This window comes from Bombina bombina, chromosome 6, assembly GCF_027579735.1.
Source record: "Bombina bombina isolate aBomBom1 chromosome 6, aBomBom1.pri, whole genome shotgun sequence".
NCBI lineage: Eukaryota > Metazoa > Chordata > Amphibia > Anura > Bombinatoridae > Bombina > Bombina bombina.
The window spans coordinates 789,004,984-789,025,635 of NC_069504.1; the positions used below are offsets into that span (position 1 = coordinate 789,004,984).

General features: G+C 40.3%; 1 protein-coding gene across 1 annotated transcript; it reads right to left on the reverse strand.

Moving 5' to 3' along the window:
• Window positions 1-18,407: 18,407 nt before the first annotated feature.
• Window positions 18,408-19,328, reverse strand: LOC128664628 (olfactory receptor 1C1-like). Its single transcript, XM_053719443.1, has one exon. It carries the CDS (start codon window positions 19,326-19,328, stop codon window positions 18,408-18,410), a length of 921 nt encoding a protein of 306 aa, XP_053575418.1.
• Between the last annotated feature and the right edge of the window lie 1,324 nt (window positions 19,329-20,652).

Here is a 20,652-nt window from a genome sequence, read left to right on the forward strand (position 1 = left end):
TGTTGTTATATGTGGTCAGCGTAATCATGCAGGCCATATAGACCTCCCCAGATAGGGGGAGTAACAGGTATTAAAGTGCTAAGAATAGTACTACTTAACACAACATAGTTACCATGGGTACCAGACCGCATGTCTTGTTGTTATATTTTGTCAGGGTAATCATGCAGGCCATATAGACCTCCCCCGATATGGGGAGTAACAGGTATTAAACTGCTAAGAACAGTACTACTTAACACAACATAGTTACCATGGGTCCAAGACCGCATGTCTTGTTGTGATACTTTGTCAGGGTAATCAGGCAGGCCATATAGACCTCCCCCGATATGGGGAGTAACAGTTATTAAACTGCTAAGAACAGTACTACTTAACACAACATAGTTACCATGGGTCACAGACCGCATGTCTTGTTGTGATACTTTGTCAGGGTAATCAGGCAGGCCATATAGACCTCCCCCGATATGGGGAGTAACAGGTATTAAACTGCTAAGAACAGTACTACTTAACACAACATAGTTACCATGGGTCCCAGACCGCATGTCTTGTTGTGATACTTTGTCAGGGTAATCAGGCAGGCCATATAGACCTCCCCCGATATGGGGAGTAACAGGTATTAAACTGCTAAGAACAGTACTACTTAACACAACCTAGTTACCATGGGTCCCAGACCGCATGTCTTGTTGTTATATTTGGTCAGGGTAATCAGACAGACCATACAGACCTCCCCCGATAGGGGGAGTAAAAGGGATTAAAGTGCTAAGAATAGTACTACTTAACACAACCTAGTTACCATGGGTCTCAGACCGCATGTCTTGTTGTTATATTTGGTCAGGGTAATCAGGCAGGCCGTATAGACCTCCCCCGATAGGGGGAGTTACAGGGATTAAAGTGCTAAGAATAGTACTAATATAAACACAACCTAGTTACCATGGGTCCCAGACCGCATGTCTTGTTGTTATATTTGGTCAGGGTAATCATGCAGGCCATATAGACCTCCCCCGATATGGGGAGTAACAGGTATTAAACTGCTAAGAACAGTACTACTTAACACAACATAGTTACCATGGGTCCAAGACCGCATGTCTTGTTGTGATACTTTGTCAGGGTAATCAGGCAGGCCATATAGACCTCCCCCGATATGGGGAGTAACAGTTATTAAACTGCTAAGAACAGTACTACTTAACACAACATAGTTACCATGGGTCACAGACCGCATGTCTTGTTGTGATACTTTGTCAGGGTAATCAGGCAGGCCATATAGACCTCCCCCGATATGGGGAGTAACAGGTATTAAACTGCTAAGAACAGTACTACTTAACACAACCTAGTTACCATGGGTCCCAGACCGCATGTCTTGTTGTGATACTTTGTCAGGGTAATCAGGCAGGCCATATAGACCTCCCCCGATATGGGGAGTAACAGGTATTAAACTGCTAAGAACAGTACTACTTAACACAACCTAGTTACCATGGGTCCCAGACCGCATGTCTTGTTGTTATATTTGGTCAGGGTAATCAGGCAGACCATACAGACCTCCCCCGATAGGGGGAGTAAAAGGGATTAAAGTGCTAAGAATAGTACTACTTAACACAACCTAGTTACCATGGGTCCCAGACCGCATGTCTTGTTGTTATATTTGGTCAGGGTAATCAGGCAGGCCGTATAGACCTCCCCCGATAGGGGGAGTTACAGGGATTAAAGTGCTAAGAATAGTACTAATATAAACACAACCTAGTTACCATGGGTCCCAGACCGCATGTCTTGTTGTTATATTTGGTCAGGGTAATCATGCAGGCCATATAGACCTCCCCCGATATGGGGAGTAACAGGTATTAAACTGCTAAGAACAGTACTACTTAACACAACATAGTTACCATGGGTCCAAGACCGCATGTCTTGTTGTGATACTTTGTCAGGGTAATCAGGCAGGCCATATAGACCTCCCCCGATATGGGGAGTAACAGTTATTAAACTGCTAAGAACAGTACTACTTAACACAACATAGTTACCATGGGTCACAGACCGCATGTCTTGTTGTGATACTTTGTCAGGGTAATCAGGCAGGCCATATAGACCTCCCCCGATATGGGGAGTAACAGGTATTAAACTGCTAAGAACAGTACTACTTAACACAACCTAGTTACCATGGGTCCCAGACCGCATGTCTTGTTGTGATACTTTGTCAGGGTAATCAGGCAGGCCATATAGACCTCCCCCGATATGGGGAGTAACAGGTATTAAACTGCTAAGAACAGTACTACTTAACACAACCTAGTTACCATGGGTCCCAGACCGCATGTCTTGTTGTTATATTTGGTCAGGGTAATCAGGCAGACCATACAGACCTCCCCCGATAGGGGGAGTAACAGGGATTAAAGTGCTAAGAATAGTACTACTTAACACAACCTAGTTACCATGGGTCTCAGACCGCATGTCTTGTTGTTATATTTGGTCAGGGTAATCAGGCAGGCCGTATAGACCTCCCCCGATAGGGGGAGTTACAGGGATTAAAGTGCTAAGAATAGTACTAATATAAACACAACCTAGTTACCATGGGTCCCAGACCGCATGTCTTGTTGTTATATTTGGTCAGGGTAATCAGGCAGGCCGTATAGACCTCCCCCGATAGGGGGAGTTACAGGGATTAAAGTGCTAAGAATAGTACTAATATAAACACAACCTAGTTACCATGGGTCCCAGACCGCATGTCTTGTTGTTATATTTGGTCAGCGTAATCATGCAGGCCATATAGACCTCCCCAGATAGGGGGAGTAACAGGTATTAAAGTGCTAAGAATAGTACTACTTAACACAACATAGTTACCATGGGTACCAGACCGCATGTCTTGTTGTTATATTTTGTCAGGGTAATCATGCAGGCCATATAGACCTCCCCCGATATGGGGAGTAACAGGTATTAAACTGCTAAGAACAGTACTACTTAACACAACATAGTTACCATGGGTCCAAGACCGCATGTCTTGTTGTGATACTTTGTCAGGGTAATCAGGCAGGCCATATAGACCTCCCCCGATATGGGGAGTAACAGTTATTAAACTGCTAAGAACAGTACTACTTAACACAACATAGTTACCATGGGTCACAGACCGCATGTCTTGTTGTGATACTTTGTCAGGGTAATCAGGCAGGCCATATAGACCTCCCCCGATATGGGGAGTAACAGGTATTAAACTGCTAAGAACAGTACTACTTAACACAACCTAGTTACCATGGGTCCCAGACCGCATGTCTTGTTGTGATACTTTGTCAGGGTAATCAGGCAGGCCATATAGACCTCCCCCGATATGGGGAGTAACAGGTATTAAACTGCTAAGAACAGTACTACTTAACACAACCTAGTTACCATGGGTCCCAGACCGCATGTCTTGTTGTTATATTTGGTCAGGGTAATCAGGCAGACCATACAGACCTCCCCCGATAGGGGGAGTAAAAGGGATTAAAGTGCTAAGAATAGTACTACTTAACACAACCTAGTTACCATGGGTCTCAGACCGCATGTCTTGTTCTTATATTTGGTCAGGGTAATCAGGCAGGCCGTATAGACCTCCCCCGATAGGGGGAGTTACAGGGATTAAAGTGCTAAGAATAGTACTAATATAAACACAACCTAGTTACCATGGGTCCCAGACCGCATGTCTTGTTGTTATATTTGGTCAGGGTAATCAGGCAGGCCATATAGACCTCCCCCGATAGGGGGAGTTACAGGGATTAAAGTGCTAAGAATAGTACTACTTAACACAACCTAGTTACCATGGGTCCCAGACCGCATGTCTTGTTGTTTTATTTGGTCAGGGTAATCAGGCAGGCCGTATAGACCTCCCCCGATAGGGGGAGTTACAGGGATTAAAGTGCTAACAATAGTACTAATATAAACACAACGTAGTTACCATGGGTCCCAGATCGCATGTCTTGTTGTTATATTTGGTCAGGGTAATCAGACAGGCCGTATAGACCTCCCCCGATAGGGGGAGTAAAAGGGATTAAAGTGCTAAGAATAGTACTAATATAAACACAACCTAGTTACCATGGGTCCCAGACCGCATGTCTTGTTGTTATATTTGGTCAGGGTAATCAGGCAGGCCGTATAGACCTCCCCCGATAGGGGGAGTAAAAGGGATTAAAGTGCTAAGAATAGTACTAATATAAACACAACCTAGTTACCATGGGTCCCAGACCGCATGTCTTGTTGTTATATGTGGTCAGCGTAATCATGCAGGCCATATAGACCTCCCCAGATAGGGGGAGTAACAGGTATTAAAGTGCTAAGAATAGTACTACTTAACACAACATAGTTACCATGGGTACCAGACCGCATGTCTTGTTGTTATATTTTGTCAGGGTAATCATGCAGGCCATATAGACCTCCCCCGATATGGGGAGTAACAGGTATTAAACTGCTAAGAACAGTACTACTTAACACAACATAGTTACCATGGGTCCAAGACCGCATGTCTTGTTGTGATACTTTGTCAGGGTAATCAGGCAGGCAATATAGACCTCCCCCGATATGGGGAGTAACAGGTATTAAACTGCTAAGAACAGTACTACTTAACACAACCTAGTTACCATGGGTCCCAGACCGCATGTTTTGTTGTGATACTTTGTCAGGGTAATCTAGCAGGCCATATAGACCTCCCCCGATATGGGGAGTAACAGGTATTAAACTGCTAAGAACAGTACTACTTAACACAACCTAGTTACCATGGGTCCCAGACCGCATGTCTTGTTGTGATACTTTGTCAGGGTAATCAGGCAGGCCATATAGACCTCCCCCGATATGGGGAGTAACAGGTATTAAACTGCTAAGAACAGCACTACTTAACACAACCTAGTTACCATGGGTCCCAGACCGCATGTCTTGTTGTGATACTTTGTCAGGGTAATCAGGCAGGCCATATAGACCTTACCCGATATGGGGAGTAACAGGTATTAAACTGCTAAGAACAGTACTACTTAACACAATTTAGTTACCATGGGTCCCAGACCGCATGTCTTGTTGTGATACTTTGTCAGGGTAATCAGGCAGGCCATATAGACCTCCCCCGATATGGGGAGTAACAGGTATTAAACTGCTAAGAACAGTACTACTTAACACAACCTAGTTACCATGGGTCCCAGACCGCATGTCTTGTTGTGATACTTTGTCAGGGTAATCAGGCAGGCCATATAGACCTTACCCGATCGGGGGAGTAAAAGGGATTAAAGTGCTAAGAATACTACTACTTAACACAACCTAGTTACCATGGCTCCCAGACCGCATGTTTTATTATTATACTTTGTCAGGGTAATCATGCAGGCCATATAGACCTCCCCCGATATCGGGACTAACAGGTATTAAAGTGCTAAGAACAGTACTACTTAACACAACCTAGTTACCATGGGTCCCAGACCACATGTTTTGTTGTTATACTTTGTCAGGGTAATCATGCAGGCCATATAGACCTCCCCCGATAGGGGGAGTAAAAGGGATTAAAGTGCTAAGAATAGTACTAATATAAACAAAACCTAGTTACCATGGGTCCCAGACCGCATTTCTTGTTGTTATAATTTGTCAGGGTGATCATGCAGGCCATATAGACCTACCCCGATAGGGGGAGTTACAGGGATTAAAGTGCTAGGAATAGTACTACTTAACAGAACCTAGTTACCATGGCTCCCAGACCGCATGTTATATTATTATACTTTGTAAGGGCAATTATATATCTATCAAATCGATCTATTTATCTTCTATCGATTCTATCTAACTATCAATCTATGTATATCTATCTATCAAATCTATCTATCTCGTGGCCGGACTGATTTGAGACAGCCACTTGTGTTTAGGCCAAATTTGAAGTAGGAGGACAGACCAATCATCTTCTTCCATCTCCCTGTTCCAAAAATGCAGCCCATATAGACCTCCCCCGATAGGGGGAGTAACAGGTAGTAAACTGCTAAGAATAATACTACTTAACACACCACGGGTCCCAGTCCCAGATCGCATGTCTTATTGTTATACTCTGTCAGGGAAATCATATATCTATCAAATCTATCTATTTATCTATCAAATCTATCTAACTATCAATCGTATCTATCAAATATAAATTGCATCTATTGATCGATGTAATTCGTATCTATCAAATGTATATTGCATCTTTTAATCTATGTAATTTGTATCTATCAAATGTATATTGCATCGATTGATCTATGTAATTTGTATCTATCATCAAATGTTAATTGCATCTATTGATCTATGTAATTTGTATCTATCATATGTTTATTGCATCTATTGATCTATGTAATGTATGTATCTAACTATCAAATCTATCTAACTCGTGGTTGTGCAAATGGACTGTTTGCAGTTGTTTGCGGTGCGTTACACGGGGAGTTTGGTCTGTCACTGTGAAGCGGGCGTAACCCTTACACTATCGGATCGATACTACATCATACCTGATGTTTTAAAGCACGTTATTCAAAAAAAATTTAGGAATGTTAGGTGATTAAGGCACTTTATGGCTTAAAACCAGACTCTGCATCAACTATGTAATTTTCCGTGGTAGTTTTGCCATGGATCCCCATCCGGCATGCCACAGTCCAGGTGTTAGTCCCCTTGAAACAACTTTTCCATCACTATTGTGGCCAGAAAGAGTCCTTGTGGGTTTTAAAGTTCGCTTGCCTATTGAAGTCAATGGCGGTTCGCGCGGTTCGCGAACAGTAGCGGAAGTTCGAGTCCGCCGTTCGCGAACCGAAATTTTAAGGTTCGCGACATCACTAATCATCTAATACATCCTCTGTCAATGATGGTTGCGCATCACTCATTTCTTCCAACTGATGTGTAAATAACTCCTCTGACAGATCAAGTGAAGCGGCTGTGGTGCTAGTGTTGGTGGTGGCGGCACGCGGGCGAGTAGTAACTTGAGAGGTGCCCGAAGCTAAGCTGGAAGAGGATGGTGGGTCAAGGTTCCGAGCGGAAGCTGTAGAAGATTGGGTGTCCTGTGTTAGCCAGTCAACTATGTCCTCAGAACTGTTCGAGTTCAGGGTACGTGGCCTCTGAACACTGGGCATTATTCTAGGGCCAAAGGGAATCACAGCACCATGACCACGATGGCCCCTGCGGGGTGGCCTGCCTCTGCCTGTCATTTTTTTTTTGATTAGTGGTACTATGCGTGCAAGCTACTGTGACAACCGATATGAGTGGCACGGTGCACTGGCAGAAGTTGGTAGAGTAGACGCTGTAGGCCTGACACACACGCTTGCAGACAACTAACTGCTATTCAATCTATTACAGTCAAAATTGTATTTTTTTTTTTTAAATGTACACTACTGTTACACCAGATATGAGTTGCACTGGGGTGACACTGTGCCCTGGCAGGCACTGAAAGTGTTGTTTTTTTTAAATGTACACTACTGTTAAACCAGATATGAGTTGCACTGGGGTGACACTGTGCCCTGGCAGGCACTGAAACGCACACTTGTGAAGGAAACTGACTGCTATTATTTCACAGTCAAAAAAGTGTTTTTTTTTTTAAATGTACACTACTGTTACACCAGATATGAGTTGCACTGGAGTGACACTGTGCCCTGGCAGGCACTGAAACGCACACATGTGAAGGAAACTGACTGCTATTATTTCACAGTCAAAAAAGTGTTTGTTTTTTTAAATGTACACTACTGTTACACCAGATATGAGTTGCACTGGGGTGACACTGTGCCCTGGCAGGCACTGAAACACACACGTGTGAAGGAAACTGACTGCTATTATTTCACAGTCAAAAAAGTGTTGTTTTTTTAAATGTACACTACTGTTACACCAGATATGAGTTGCACTGGGGTGACACTGTGCCCTGGCAGGCACTGAAATGCACACGTGTGAAGGAAACTGACTGCTATTATTTCACAGTCAAAAAAGTGTTGTTTTTTTTTAAATGTACACTACTGTTACACCAGATATGAGTTGCACTGGGGTGACACTGTGCCCTGGCAGGCACTGAAACGCACACGTGCGAAGGAAACTGACTGCTATTATTTCACAGTCAAAAAAAGTGTTGTATTTTTTTTTTTTTTTTCTTTTAAATCAGATTTATTAATAAAATGAAAATATAACAATACAGAGTGTGAGCAGTTCACTTTGAGAGAGAATAAAGTCTCTTGACAATCTGTACTTACTATACATCGCTGATGCCAAAATAACAAGGGAAATCACATACTTGTAATGTACAAAAAACATGAAATTAGATGAAATAAACAATGCATAATACTATTGTGGTGCACCTCGAACATTGCTGGTAAAATAAAAAAGTTGTATATCATAACCATCTACATTCTATTTGCAGAGTATTAAGATGTGGTAAGTGTGCCTTGAAACTCTTCATGTATGAAAGACTCCCAGGAGGCTTTTAGTTCTATATATAGAGGTTCTTGTTTCCGCAGCATATAGGCATATTCTTCTAATTCTAGTGTCTTATTAAATTTCTCGTACCATAGGGGCAGGCTTGGGACCTCCCTACTTTTCCATCTCTGGGCAATAAGGGATTTCATGCTTTTACTCGCAATAAATACTATTTTTTCTGGAAGGTGGAAAATTTGTGTGGTATGTTGTTAAGCAGCCACACCAAAGGGTCAGGTGGTACGTTTTTTCGGAGCAATCTAGATGTAACTTCTATAATGGAATTCCAGCTAGCCTGGATGAGAGGGCAGGTCCATCATATGTGTCCCATAGAGCCTAATGAGGAGTCGCATCTCCAGCATTTATTACTTGTGGAGGCTAAAAGTTTATTTATTCTGCTGGGTGTTAGATACCATCTCTGGATAATCTTGAAGTTGAAAGTGTTGTATTTTTTAAATGTACACTACTGTTACACCAGATATGAGTTGCACTGGGGTGACACTGTGCCCTGGCAGGCACTGAAACGCACATGTGTGAAGGAAACTGACTGCTATTATTTCACAGTCAAAAAAGTGTTGTTTTTTTTTAAATGTACACTACTGTTACACCAGATACGAGTTGCACTGGGGTGACACTGTACCCTGACAGGCACTGAAACGCACACGTGTGAAGGAAACTGACTGCTATTATTTCACAGTCAAAAAAGTGTTGTTTTTTTAAATGTACACTACTGTTACACCAGATATGAGTGGTGGCACTGGGCAAGTGGGCACAGTATATGCTGTGAGTCTGACACACATGCTGGCAGGCATGCAACTGCAATTAGATTACACAGGAAGAAAAAAAAAAAAGCAGACTGATGTTCTAGCCCTAAAAAGGGCTTTTTGGGGTGCTGTCCTTACAGCAGAGATCAGATGAGTCCTTCAGGACTGTAGTGGACACTGAATACACTAACCTAGCTATCGATGTCCCTATTAAATCAGCAGCAGCTACACTGTCCCTCCTCTCACTAAGAATGCAGCTTCCGAATGAATCTAAAATGGATGCTGTCCAGAAGGTGGGAGGGTCTGGGAGGGAGGGTCTGCTGCTGATTGGCTGGAATGTGTCTGCTGACTGTGAGGTACAGGGTCAAAGTTTACTCAATGATGACGAATAGGGGCGGACCGAACATCGCATATGTTCGCCGTTTGCGGCGAACATGCTATGTTCGCCGGGAACTATTCGCCCGCAAACTATTCGCGACATCACTAGCCGGCTCCTATGCATCACATTCCTGCTTTTTAAATAAAGATAGCAAGAGAATTAAGAAAAATTGATAATAGGGGTAAATTAGAAAGTTGCTTAAAATTGCATGCTCTATCTGAATCATGAAAGAAAAAATTTGGGTTTAGTGTCCCTTTAATAAAGCCGGCAGATGTCTTCATCCAAGCCGGCAGAAGTCTTCATCCAGACGGCATCTTCTATCTTCATCCATCCGGCGCGGAGCGGCTCCATCTTCAAGACATCTGGCGCGGAGCATCCTCTCCTTTCCACGGTGACTGAAGAATGAAGGTTCCTTTAAGTGACGTCATCCAAGATGGCGTCCCTTGAATTCAGATTGGCTGATAGAATTCTATCAGCCAATCGGAATTAAAGGTGAAAAAATCCTATTGACTGATGCAATCAGCCAATAGGATTGAGCTTCAATCCTATTGGCTGATCCAATCAGCCAATAGGATTGAGCTTGCATTCTATTGGCTGTTTGCTGATTGGCTGATTGCAGACTTGAGAAAGGCCCAAGCTGTGGGCCGAAACACGTTGGCAACTATATGGTGAGCTATATTTCTTGATTTATCAATACAACAATATTATACTATGTTATTTTTTTCTGTCTTTAGGTTTTGAGGATTTCCCAGCTTTCTACTTTTATTCCATTTTTATCCCACATTGTTATTTCTATTTTTTATCTCTGCCTTGATATCAAGGATTGGAATTGTTGATTTTATTGGATAAACTTGAGGATTTGAATTGTTTATTGGAACCACTCACCTTCACTTTATATTTTTGGATACACTTTTTTTATCAGGATCACCATAATGTCACCACCATCTGATTTTTATGGACACTAATTTGGATTTACTCTGAATTCCATTTCTAAATACATTTGGGACACTTTTAGATTATATATTTGTTTCCTTATTTGTAACATTTTCTCACTTTTTTACACTAACTTTTATCACCCATCATCTCACACATCACTCACTGTGTGATTTGTTACTCGCATTTTTCACACATTTTTTGTGTTATCATTTTTTTAGATTATTTTTGATCAACACTAGCTTGTGTACACACTAGTTTAATTTTTGATCACCTTCTCTTATTATTATTTTTGTTTTTTTAACATGTGATATATATGTTTCTCTGCATTTTTATCTGTTTAATATCGTATCTGCCATATTGGTAGACAACATTCTACCAGTCATTTGAATCACCATTTTGGATAGACCTAAACCTTATTTAGTAGAGGGTAGTTGAGTCTAACAACATCTACCACTCTTACATCCACAATAGTATAACAGTATTATTACTATATCATTTTAATCAGTGACCAAGATTTGGGCCACTTGCTCTTGGAGGGACATATTCCCCTTGGAATTTAACGTATTATTTTTTTAAAAATTGTTTTTATACATATATGTTTTTATGTACCATGGATCCATGTTTAGTGATATAATTTGTGTTTGTATTAAAATTGTGTTATAACTTTTATCCTCAATTGTCTTATAACCATTACAGTCTCTGTAGCTAATTACAGGAGTATAGCCCTTATAAAGGGTTCCATTTATCTTAGTGTGAACACACCCCTCACACACACACTAGACCTTGCCTTTGTTGGCGCTCCTCTCTAAACCTATTTCTAATTATATTGTAGCTAGCTTAGGGTTTATTTTACAGGTAAGTATTTAGTTTTAAATAGGAATTATTTATTTAATGATAGGACTTTTTTATTAGATTTATTTTAATTATATTAAAGTTATGGGTGTTAGGGTTAGTCTTAGAGGCCCATTTATCAAGCTCCATACGGAGCATGAGGGCCCGTGTTTCTGGCGAGTCTTCAGACTCGCCAGAAACAGCAGTTATGAAGCAGCGGTCTAAAGACCACTGGTCCATAACCCTGTCCGCCTGCTCTGATGAGACGGACAGAGGTCGCCACAATTCAACCCGATCGAGTACGATCAGGTTGATTGACACCTCCCTGCTGGCGGGCCATTGGCCGCGAGTCTGCAGGGGGCGGCGTTGCACCAGCAGCTCTTGTGAGCTGCTGGTGCAATGCTGAATACGGAGAGCATATTGCTTTTTCGCATTCAGCTATGTCTGTCGGACCTGATCCGCACTGTCGGATCAGGTCTGACAGACATTTGATAATTCGGCCTCTATGGGTTAGGTTTAGGGGCTTATAACTTTACAAATTGCAAGAATGCCGCTTGGGTAAAACTTGATGCTTTATTCATACAATTAAAATCTTTGTGCTAACGTGCAGTAATCTTTAAAATAAACTGCTTTTATGTCACAAAATAGGCCAAACTGACGCATTTTGGCTGTTATGCCTTATTCATAGACTTGATTAGCTCAATTCACCTGTGGAGCTTTAAATGCCCCCTCACAATCTCATTGGTTGCCTGAAATAGTGTCTTCAGCTGTCTCCTCCCTTTCACTTGTCAAGCGTTGGTTTCTGAGATCCTCCCACTACACACCTCCCTTCATTCATGACTACTGATACAGCTGTCAGACGCTGCAGGATATACACACCTAACTGACTAATGCCTAGATTTGGAGTTTTGCGTTAGAAAGGGTGCATTAGCTACGCGTGCTTTTTTTCTCCCGCACCTTTTAAATACCGCTTGTATTTAGAGTTCACAGAAGGGCTGCGTTAGGCTCCAAAAAGGGAGTGTAGAGCATAATTTACCACCACTGCAACTCTAAATACCAGCGGTGCTTACGGACGCAGCCAGCTTCAAAAACGTGCTCGTGCACGATTTCCCTATAGGAAACAATGGAGCAGTTTGAGCTGAAAAAATCCTAACACCTGCAAAAAAAGCAGCGTTCAGCTCCCAACGCTGCCCTATTGTTTCCTATGGGGAAACACTTCCTAAGTCTGCACCTAACACCCTAACATGAACCCCGAGTCTAAACACCCCTAACCTTACACTTATTAACCCCTAATCTGCCGCCCCCGCTATCGCTGACATCTGCATATTATTATTAACCCCTAATCTGCCGCTCCGTACACCGCCGCAACCTACGTTATCCCTATGTACCCCTAATCTGCTGCCCCTAACACCGCCGACCCCTATATTATATTTATTAACCCCTAATCTGCCGCCCCAAACGTCGCCTCCACCTATCTACAATTATTAACCCCTAATCTGCCGACCGGACCTCGCCGCTATATATAATAAATGTATTAACCCCTAAAGCTAAGTCTAACCCTAACACCCCCCTAAGTTAAATATAATTTAAATCTAACGAAATAAATTAACTCTTATTAAATAAATTATTCCTATTTAAAGCTAAATACTTACCTGTAAAATAAATCCTAATATAGCTACAATATAAATTATAATTACATTGTAGCTATTTTAGGATTAATATTTATTTTACAGGCAACTTTGTATTTATTTTAACCAGGTACAATAGCTATTAAATAGTTAGTTTATTTAATTGTATTTATTTGTAGGTATTGTATTTAATTAATTTATTGATAGTGTAGTGTTAGGTTTAATTGTAGATAATTGTAGGTATTTTATTTAATTAATTTATTGATAGTGTAGTGTTAGGTTTAATTGTAACTTAGGTTAGGATTTATTTTACAGGTAATTTTGTAATTATTTTAACTAGGTAACTATTAAATAGTTATTAACTAAAGTACAAAAAATAAAAAAGAACTAAGTTACAAAAAATAAAAAAATATTTACAAACATTAGAAAAATATTACAACAATTTTAAACTAATCACACCTACTCTAAGTCCCCTAATAAAATAACAAAGCCCCCCAAAATAAAAAAATGCCCTACCCTATTCTAAAATTAAAATAGAAAAGCTCTTTTACCTTACCAGCACTTAAAAGGGCCTTTTGCGGGGCATGCCCCAAAGAAAACAGCTCTTTTGCCTGTAAAAATAAACACAATACCCCCCCCCAACATTACAACCCACCACCCACATACCCCTAATCTAACCCAAACCCCCCTTAAATAAAACTAACACTAAGCCCCTGAAGATCTTCCTACCTTATCTTCACCACGCCGGGTATCACCGATCGGTCCAGGCTCCGATGTCTTGATCCAAGCCCAAGCGGGGGCTGAAGACGTCCATCCTCCGGCTGAAGTCTTGATTAATTTATTTAATAAGAGTTAATTTATTTCGTTAGATTTAAATTATATTTAAATTAGGGTGGTGTTAGGGTTAGAGTTAGCTTAGGGGTTAATACATTTATTAGAGTAGCGGTGAGGTCTGGTCGGCAGATTAGGGGTTAATAATTGTAGTTAGGTGTCGGCGATGTTAGGGAGGACAGATTAGGGGTTAATACTATTTATTATAGGGTTATTGAGGCGGCAGTGAGGCGGATTAGGGGTTAATAACTTTATTATAGTAGCGGTGAGGTCCGGTCGGCAGATTAGGGGTTAATAATTGTAGGTAAGGTAGCAGCGACGTTGGGGGGGCAGATTAGGGGTTAATAAATATAATATAGGGGTCGGCGGTGTTAGGGGCAGCAGATTAGGGGTACATAAGTATAACGTAGGTGGCGGCGGTGTGCGGTCGGCAGATTAGAGGTTAAAAAAATTTAATAGAGTGGCGGCGATGTGGGGGGACCTCAGTTTAGGGGTACATAGGTAGTTTATGGGTGTTAGTGTACTTTAGAGCACAGTAGTTAAGAGGCTTATGAACCGGCGTTAGCCCAGAAAGCTCTTAACTCCTGACTTTTTTCTGCGGCTGGAGTTTTGTCGTTAGATTTCTAACGCTCAACTTCAGCGAAGACTCTACCAGCGTTAGAAAGATCCCATTGAAAAGATAGGATACGCAAATGGCGTAGGGGGATCTGCGGTATGGAAAAGTCGCGGCTGGAAAGTGAGCGTTAGACCCTTTAATGACTGACTCTAAATACCAGCGGGCGGTAAAAACCAGCGTTAGGACCCCCTAACGCAGAACTCTAAATCTAGGCGCTCATTACTAGCTTGTCTAAAGATATCTTGCATCTCATTGTCCCTGTTTGCGCTTTTAAATGTTTGTTACATGTGCGCTGTTGTTAGAACAACCCTCTATATAGGTGGATAATATTTACAGCAATAAATACTCCTATTACGGTATTTAGATATAATTATTATACAGTTACTTAAAACCACTTATAATTGATTATCAAAAAAGGGGGGAACATGGGTATTGAAACTTAACTATGTCTAAGTAATGTGTTGCTTTCTCTCACTTACGCCATATGTTTTGTATAATGTACAATGAAATGCTACCCTATGATGGTGAGATTTTTACCATTCCTAAACCCTATTCTCAATAAATAACGTTTGTACTTATACCGATTTGAGTATGACCTTAGGATTAATCAGTTTCTCCATAGTTTGGTTAATATAATAATGCAATTTCATATGTTTTAACCTATTCCATAATTTAACAATGCCCAATTCTTTCCTATTATCTCTGTTACTCCCAGAATTTATTATATCATCTGTTATATTCAAACCTGCTGGTCTGCGTGTGTTTAGGGTGAAAATTCAGTATGCCTCTCTACAGAACAATTCATTCATCCTATTGCCCCCTCTAGGTTTTTTATCTATTACATATATTATCATCCATCTAAGGGTGCTAACGTTTCCTTGGTGAGCATGCAAGAAGTGCTTCGCTACTCCCGTGGTAGTTCTTTCTTTGTCAATGTCATTGAGGTGCTCCCTAATTCTCGTACATGCCTCTCTGGAGGTGCACCCTACGTATTGTAGTTTACATTGATGGCATACCACCATATACACTACGAATTCAGTTCTGCAGTTTGTACATTTTTGGCATTCATATACTTTATGTGTCTGTGTGGATTGAAACACCTTGCTAACTGATGTATAATTGCAGGCTGTACAACTTATAGTGCCACATTTGTAATGCCCTTTGCAGCTTAACCAGCTGCTCTCTTTCTTTGGTTTCTTTAACATGCTGGGGGAGATCATATTACCAATAGTAACGTTTCTTCTCAAAACAAATCTGCAGCCTTTGTCTACAACATTTTTCAAAATATCATCACCTCTAAAATTTGGAGGTTCTTTCTGATGATATTACAAATGTTATTGTACTGACTAGAATAAGTAGTTACAAAGGTGATCTCACCTGTGGTTTTTTGTCTGGGGGGTTTGGACTGCAGTAGTGTCTCTCTGGACATACCATTGACATCCCTCAGGGCTCTATTAATTGAACCCTCTGGATAACCCCTTCCTCTCAGTTTCTGTACCAGTATTTTGCTTTCAGTTACATAATCAGAATCATCAGAGCAATTGCGCTTGGCTCTGATTAGCTGGCCTTTTGCCACGCCATAGTGCATATGGTGTGGGTGGCTACTCCTCGCATGAATAAATGAATTAGCCGAGATGGGCTTAGTGAAGAGTCTTGTCCTTACCCCACCAGCAACAGTGTCACCTATTAGCGTGATATCAAGGTAATCCACCTGGATCATATCAAAACAAAAAGTAAAAGACAGGCCAACATCATTGCTGTTGAGGTATGACACAAACTGCTCACTTGATTCCCTGCTGTCTGCCCAGACAAACAGCAGGTCATCTATGTAGCGTTTGTATCCCACTATCTGTTCGCCAAAAGGATTCGTATCTGCAAAGACGTGGGACAGCTCCCACCAGCCCATGAACAAATTAGCATAGGCTGGGGCGAATTTAGCCCCCATCGCTGTCCCACACCTCTGCAGATAGAATTGTCCACTAAAGCTGAAATAATTGTGATTTAGTAGGAATTTGATGACTCGCAAAATATAGTCCTTTAACTCCTGCGTATATTCACTCAGATAGTCTAGCAAAGGTCTAACTGCCTGTAAACCCTTGTCGTGTGGAATGGCGGAATATAATCCCACCACATCCACTGTCAACCAGCAATACTTTAATATAACTTTAGTATAGTGACGGCGACATTGGGGGCGGGACATTAAGGGTTAATAAGTGTAGGTAGGTAGCGACAACGTTGGGGCGGCAGATTAGGGGTTAATAATATTTTACTAGTGTTTGCGATGCGGGAGTACGGCAGTTTAGGGGTTAATATGTTTATTATAGTGGCGGCGATGTCGGGAGCGCAGATTAGGGGTTAATAATTTTATTTTAGTGTTTGCGATGCGGGAGGGCCTCGGTTTAGGGGTTAATAGGTAGTTTATGGGTGTTAGTGTACTTTTTAGCACTTTAGTTATGAGTTTTATGTTACGGCATTGTAGCATAAAACCCATAACTACTGACTTTCAGTTTACGTTATGGATCTTGTAGTTTTAGGCTGTACTGCTCACTTTTTTACTTTTTTACCGGCGCAAAGGAAGTCCCATTGAAAAAGGACTTTTTGAAAGCTGCGGTAGTTACATTGCGTTCCGGCCAAAAAAGTGTGCAGTGCAGCTAAACCTGCAAGACTCGTAATACCAGTGGTAGTGAAAAAGAGCCATAACGCTGCTTTTTCACTCATACCGCAAAACTCATAATCTAGTTGAGAGTTTGTTACGTGTCTGACTTTTTAATTTAATAATTTCAAATCATAATTAAATATGTATAATATTATGTGTAGGGAAGAAAACCATAACAGGTTGACTTTGATAAACAACAACCATGACAGACTTGTTCAACAACTGCTTAGAATTTGATTTTAATTTTATTATTATTGAATTTAAAAAAAAAAATTATTCACTATATTGCTTGTTGAAATAGGGGCACAAAACAAGCTCCAATATGTGTTTACTGTATAAAACTAAAGACAGTCCTTCTGTTCTGTTTTGGAGTATGCTACTTCTTGAATCACTTCCTCTGTAAGGTGGGCTCTAATTCCATGTTCTGTGATCGCCAGTAAGGGCAATAACACTAAGGATATGCCTATGTTCTTTTTCATTTGCGGTCAGGAGTAACATACTACACATGCATGTGTTTCTATGCACTTTGAAGAGCATGCCACTACATGAATAATGAGTATCACAGAGGGCTTGGAAATTATAACATTTTCAAGGTCACTTTAGTAACATAATCACAAAAATGTAAAACTTAATTTATTGAAATAATTTATTAAACAGGGTAAAACTAAATTAGAACAATGTATTTTGGAATCTATTATATCTTATGAGAAAGTAAACACATTTATAGCGAAAAGAGGGTGCTCCCAGGTGGTGACCTGCCAAAGAGCAAGCTACTTAACCATTATTCCTTCCTGGTTGAGTGCTTATCTGTCTGTGTATATTAACATAATGACCCTGTGGAACGTCTCCCTAAGTGTGATGGGGGAAATCAGATGGGGACTCCCTTCCCGATGTGCCTGCACCTCACTGACAAGACCTTAGAAGGCCTAAACGATCGTCTAAGGTTGCCATGTTCCTTGTTCAGAGGAGGATTGCCTGGTATTTTGGACCGATCAGACTGATATACTTCAAGAAAGTCCTTCTCTGTGAAAGGCACACTTGGACTAAAAGAGGCTGCTCCCAAGTGGTGACCTGCAAAAGAACAAGCTACTAGGGATATAATAATTAAAACAATGTAATTTTTTTTACCTGTGTGAATTGTTCATGCTAGCCAATCAGCAACAAAGTCCCAGGACTCATAATCATACACTTCCTTTTGGTTTCTTCAAATAGCATTTACTTAGCCTTTTTTTTATGCAGAAAATGTTTGAAATATTATTAACTGCTGCTCTTTCTGAGTAATAGGTCTCATTAAACTAGCAATGGGAGTGATTCATTGCCATTACTACTTTGCATGAATGAAATTTAATGTGTAAAACAGAATCTTTAATAACATTGTATTTGTCTAGTTTTTCATTGTGACAATTCTCATCATAGCACTTTTTACCTCTTTGTTCCTTAGACTATATATCAGTGGATTTAGCATGGGTGCAACAGCAGCATATAATACTGAGAACATCTGGTCCAAAACATCTGTATGTTTTGAAGGTGGTCTCATATACATGCAAAGAATAGTGCCATAGAAAAGAAAAAGTACAATTAGATGGGATGTGCAAGTGGAAAAGGTTTGCTTTCTCCCACTATCAGACTTAATGTGAACGATAATTTTTAAGATTTTGGCATACGAAGTTAAACTTAGCAACAGTGGACTGAGTCCAAGAAGCAATGTCTCAACATAAATTATAATGTTAAATCCTTGTTCAGAACAAGAGATGTTTGCCAGAGCCTTAACATTGCAGAAAAACTGCTGAATTGTATTTGAATGACACAGATTTAAATTGGAAGCAACTATGGTAACAAACATTGAATTTCCGCATCCATATATCCATATGCCTACCAAAAGCAGGACAAGCTTTTTCTTATGCATAATAAGGTGGTATTGTAAAGGGTTACAGATAGCAATATAACGCTCATAAGCCATAGAAGACAATAAAAGGACCTCTATGCTACCAATAAAAATGAAGAAGTACAGCTGAGTGAAGCAGTCAATGAAGGACATTGAATTGTTTCCAGTCAGTAAAATATCCATCAGTTTAGGAAGAGTAACTGTGGTGTAACAAATGTCTACAAAAGACAAGTTGCAAAGAAAAAAATACATTGGGGTATGTAAGTGAGAATCCATTAAAATCACTGCAATAATGATAAGATTTCCAAGTATTCCAGTTAAGTAGATCAGCAAGAAGACAATGAAAAGGTGGTGCTTCTCACTGTTAGTAGAAAATGCTAAAATGTTGAAGTCTTTATGGAATGTTTTGTTATCCATCATTTTGTTGTCATTCTACACGAGAAGAAAACATTTTCATTGTGAATAACAGTATAAAGAGAATGAAGAAAAATAACACGCACCAGTCACTAACCAATCTTACATTACTTAATAAGAAAACATTTTTTTCAGTAATGTTAGAACATTTTATTATTACACTCTTTATTACATTAGATCTCTTCATGGCAGCAATGTACTAATGGGACCTAGCTGAACTCATGTGGTCATTGGTAAGTGTTTATCCAATAACCACAAGCTAACCCCAATAGTGCATTGTTGCTCTCACGGCTGTATGGATATGCTTTTCAACAAAGAATACCAAGAGAACAGAGCAAATTTGATAATAAAACTACAGTGAAAAGTATCTTTACATTCAATTTAAGTGCCATTAAAGTTTAATTTTTACTCACATCTCTTTTTTTCAAGCTCATTAAGTTTTCCCATGTATGGCTCAATATGCAATGCTTCCGTTTTAAGTAATGGCTGAGAGAAGGGATGGCCAACTGGCGGTCCAAGGGTCTCATGCGGCGCCCCCAGGGAAAAAGCTCAAGTAAGATTGTGTGCCATATTTGTTGTGGCCTTAAGAAAAGGCAGAAATAAAAATGTGCGTCCACAACTTAAAAGAGCCCTGTTAAGGGGAAAACAGAAGATGAGAGTACCCTGCAACATTAGCTAAATCCCACTGAACATTTGTAGGAAGCATATTATTATTTGTGTGTTTAATAATTATAAATTTGTATGCAGCCCTTAAAGTGAATGTAAATTTTAATGAATGAGTGTTTTTAAAAATACTATTAAAAACAGGGGCATTCATTAAACTTTACATTGAAGCATTTTTTAAAATACTTACCTTTTTCTTTAGGAAAACAAGACCTGCAATCTTCCCTCTAAATTTCCTGCTGTACTTAGCATATCAATGACAAAACTGGCTTCCTCCAATCGTAGCGTGGCCTCACGAGATGGACGCCTTGGTGTGCACACAATGATTGGAGGAAGACGGTTTTGTCATTGCGGTGCTAAGTACAGCACCGCAATTTAAAAAAAAAAAACGCTTCAATGTAAAGTTTAATGAATAAAAAGTGCCCCTGTTTTTAATAGTATTTTTAAAAACCGGGCACTTATTCATGAACATTTACATTCCCTTTAAGGACTCTAAAATATTGTCAACCAGCCCCCATGTCTTAGGATGTTGGCAATCCCTGGTTTATAGTATTGCAAATTAACATCACTGTCTGCTAAATTTACTAAGAGGTCTCTCCAGCCTTTCGAATTTCACTGTCCTCACGTATTAGCCAAACTTCACAAGTTCCTATATAAATCAAGTCAG

What these genes read in the sequence shown, in the direction of transcription:
- LOC128664628 (XM_053719443.1), bottom strand. Translation starts at nt 19,328, where the DNA reads ATGATGGATAACAAAACATTCCATAAAGACTTCAACATTTTAGCATTT.